Below are 3544 nucleotides of genomic sequence, written 5' to 3'. Positions count from 1 at the left end.
CTGATCTCCCTCAGGTCCAACGAGAAGACCATGGTGGCGTGGGCATGGATCGGCGTCGCTGGGGCCACATTCGGCGGGCAGGGAGCCAAGTGTCCCCCCCCTCCCCCCCCTTCCCCCGGCCGATCGTCACCCCTGGTCCTGGTCATGGGAGGACGAGATGGCGGGCGGGATAACAGTCCGGCCACCCTCAAAAATGCCTCAGTGGGCAGTTGGGCCGATTTGACATCTGCTTCTGTCAAAACAGGCAGTTTCCCCCCCGGTCAGGCCCCCCTTGATCGAGAACACCCTGCGAGTCCCCCCCCTCCCCTCTCCCAGCCCGCCCCACCCACACACCCGCGCTCCGGCCAAGGACCCATCATTTCCGGACAGGACCTCCGGCTGGGCGTCCGTCTTTTTGTCCTCGAACTTCATGAGGTGAGGGCTTTTCTCACAGCAACAGAGAGGTCCGGGTGCTCCCCGAGAAGAATATGTACTTGAGTGTATTGTCACCCGGGCACAGCTCGCTTGTGCGAATATTTACACACGCTCCGCAAGTATGCTTCAACATGGGGAAGGACAAGAGAGAGGGAGGCGGGGGGGGGGGGGGGGAGGGGTGGGGGGGGGGCAGTGAGGCCCTGGGGGAAAGGGCGGGCCGCCAGCCCGCAGCTCTGGCTAGTTGGCGCTGGAAGCCGCCACAGCTGCCGTAGTCTGGGACTTAGACGAGCCGGACCGCGAAGAGGCGCTGCCGTCACCACCACCACCACCACTCCGGCTGGAGTGCCTCGAAGGCTCCCCGCGGGCCCTGTCGCCTGAGGGCGACGCAGAGCCGGGCTCACCATTACGGGCGCGCTTGTCTCGGTGATCGGCCTTCCCAGCGGGATGGTGATCCCCCCCGCGGGCGCGCCTCCGACGGTCGTGTTCCCAGTCCTGAGAGCGGGAGTCCGATCGGGAGTCCGACCGCCAGCGCTGGTCAATCGGCGGGCGCCCGGACCGATCGCGCGATGACCGGTGCGGGTCGCCACCGCGGGATCGAGATCGAGAGCGCGACCGAGAGCGCGAGCGTGAGGATGACCCACGCGAGGGATGGCCCTCCTCGCTACGGCCCAAGTCGTGTGGCGACTGGCGTGGCGATGACGGCCGGGGAGGGTGATCGGGCCGCCGAGGCGCACCGCCCTCGGTCGGGAGCGGCCGCCGCGGAAGGACAATGTTGCTGGTTGAAGGCTGGCCACCAGCCGCGCAGTAGGCCCCGACGATGCTGTCCAATACCGCATCATCCATCAGCAAGAAGAGACTCTGGACCGAGGTTTCCTGTCCCTGTTGCTGGTAGTTCTGCACAAGAGACTCGAGCGCTCCCACAATGTAGGCCTGACTGTAGTTTCGAACCGGGACAGCCTGTTTGCCGAGACCCGGGGGGGGGGGGGAATGGGAAGAGGGTCAGAAGGAGGGCTCTGCGTCGTAGTTGCATGGAAAATGACCCAGACAGGAGGGGCCATGCAGTAGCTTGACTAGGGGCTAAAAGAAGGAGAAGGAAGAGACGCACCAATGGTGGCATGGCACTGTCATGGCCATGCGTCGCTTCCATGGGTTCCGTCAGCCCGCGCGGTCTGGTGCCAGCAAATGGTGCGGTATGGGCGCCGCCGCCGCCACCGCCGCCACCACCACCACCGCTGCCGGCCGTCGCCAGCGGCTTGATTGAAAGAGTCGATGTGGAGGGGCCCTGCCGGGGAACCATGGGCTGGGAAGAGGCATGCATGCGGTCCGAGCGTGGTGGGGGGCGCTGCTGCGAATGCTGCTGTTGGTGCTGTTGGTGGTGTTGGTGGTGTTGATGGTGCTGCTGGTGTTGATGGTGCTGCTGGTGCTGTTGATGCTGCTGATGCTGCTGCTGCTGCTGCTGCTGGTGGTGGTGGTGTTGGTGGTGCTGCTGTGCCTCACTGCCTGAGCCGCCCCGGTGCCGCGAACCAGCGCCATGGGCCGGCAGTGAGCTAATATTCACCGATGAGGCGGGGTTTTTGGAAATGCTGATGCCAGGACCGCCCGGGGCTGGAGCAGTCTCCACCGAGGAGGGCGAGTGCACATGCGGGCTCGAGGACCCGGAGTGTGGCGACCCGCCGGTGGCCGCGGCCGATTCGATCACCGACGCCCGATACGCCTCGACCTTACTCCGCAGAGCAGGATTCGGCTGGATCATGTCTGGATGAACGCCCGGTCGCTTGCAGTGGAAGCACTGCAGGCGATCATCGTCCACCAGATAGTCGCGAATGCCTAACACAAATCGCCAACATGTCAGCGTGGGACCGGAGGAGGGGGACATGGAAAGGAGGGACAAAGGGAAGGGAGGTCCACACATGGGTACGCACATGAGTCACAGAAGCTGGTAAAGCAGCAGTCCACGGTTGAGGCCTCCCGCAGGAGTTTATGGCAGATGGGGCAGGCAAATTGCTCAGGCGGGGCAACCTCATCCACCGAAGAGGCGGTATTGGCCACGGCCAGCACGCGCGTGTGCTTGTTAAATTGCTTGCTGCAAGATGCCCGAGGAGGGGAGGTCAGCATTCGAGCCCGATAGCGATGCCATGGAAAGGGACAGCAAGAAGCCGGGAGGGAGGGGCAGATCAAATGTGGGGACATACTCATTGGGGACCACTCGGAAGGTGCCGGAAGCATCGTCGGACTTCAACTGCGCTCGAGGAATGCCGTACACGGCGCGAGTGGGCTCCGGGCGCGGGGTGAAGCCCGGCTGCCCAGGCATGGGTCCCATGCCGCCCGGCCCGCCTGGGCGCATCCCACCCCCCGGACCCATCATCGGCCCGTGTCGAGGCTGTGGCAAGCCCAGGGGCGCCTGCTGGGCATTTTGCAGGGACGACTCCTGCATGGCCTGGAGCTTGAGCAGATCCAGCGAGGCGGCACCAGGCTCGCCGGAAGGGGTGGCCGAATCGCCGGGCTCAGACCCGGCAGCCGCCGCTGGGCCCGCCGGGTTTGCGGCCTCGGGCCCGGAGGATGGAGTCCCTCGCAGGAAGCGAGCCTCATCGGCCGACATGCCAATCGGCCGAGCATCAATCCCAGCCAGGGAGGTGGCCCCAAGCACCGGTGCTGCCTGGGGGACCGGGTTGACAATGGTTCGCCGCTGCTGGTATGCCGGGGCACCATACTGCCCGGCGAAGGACCGCGACACCGGCGCGCGGCTCACCAGCACGGATGAGTTTCCATTTACAAATGGGCCGGTAATTTCTGCAATTTACGCAGACCGCAGGGGACGGGGCGGGGTCAGAGGGAAGTCCACAGGAAGGGTGGGGGGAAAAGGAGCCATCCCCCAAAGGCTCAGTCACCACGTACCGGTATCGTTCTCCTCATTGTACAAGCGCAAATACTCGACGCCAGGCGTGATGCGCTCTGCCTCCATGATCCGGCGCTTCAGCTCATCAAGCTGAATGCGCGTGCCCTCGAATTGAACCGCACGCCCGCGGTCAGCCGAGCGGAACCGGTAGTAAACCACCGCCATGGTGCGATATCACCTAGCGTAGGGGACGGGGGAGGAATCGAAGGGGGAGAGGGAGGAGGGGGGGGGGGA

The 3544-nt window shown here is 65.0% G+C and overlaps 1 protein-coding gene across 1 annotated transcript in view; it reads right to left on the bottom strand.

The window, feature by feature from the left end:
* Positions 1-607: 607 nt before the first annotated feature.
* The window catches only part of H696_01746 (hypothetical protein), a 4794-nt gene continuing 1857 nt past the window's right edge, over positions 608-3544 (bottom strand). Inside the window, exons 2-6 of the mRNA XM_009495656.1 lie at positions 3310-3488; positions 2607-3204; positions 2337-2497; positions 1520-2241; positions 608-1371 (exon numbers count right to left, since the gene is read on the bottom strand). Of these exons, the coding sequence (XP_009493931.1) occupies positions 652-1371; positions 1520-2241; positions 2337-2497; positions 2607-3204; positions 3310-3475 (2367 nt within the window). The 5' untranslated portion in view covers positions 3476-3488 and the 3' untranslated portion in view covers positions 608-651. The remainder of the gene's footprint in view (positions 1372-1519; positions 2242-2336; positions 2498-2606; positions 3205-3309; positions 3489-3544) is intronic.

This window comes from Fonticula alba (assembly GCF_000388065.1).
Source record: "Fonticula alba strain ATCC 38817 unplaced genomic scaffold supercont2.2, whole genome shotgun sequence".
Lineage (NCBI taxonomy): Eukaryota > Rotosphaerida > Fonticulaceae > Fonticula > Fonticula alba.
This window is presented reverse-complemented; position numbering and strand designations above follow the sequence as displayed.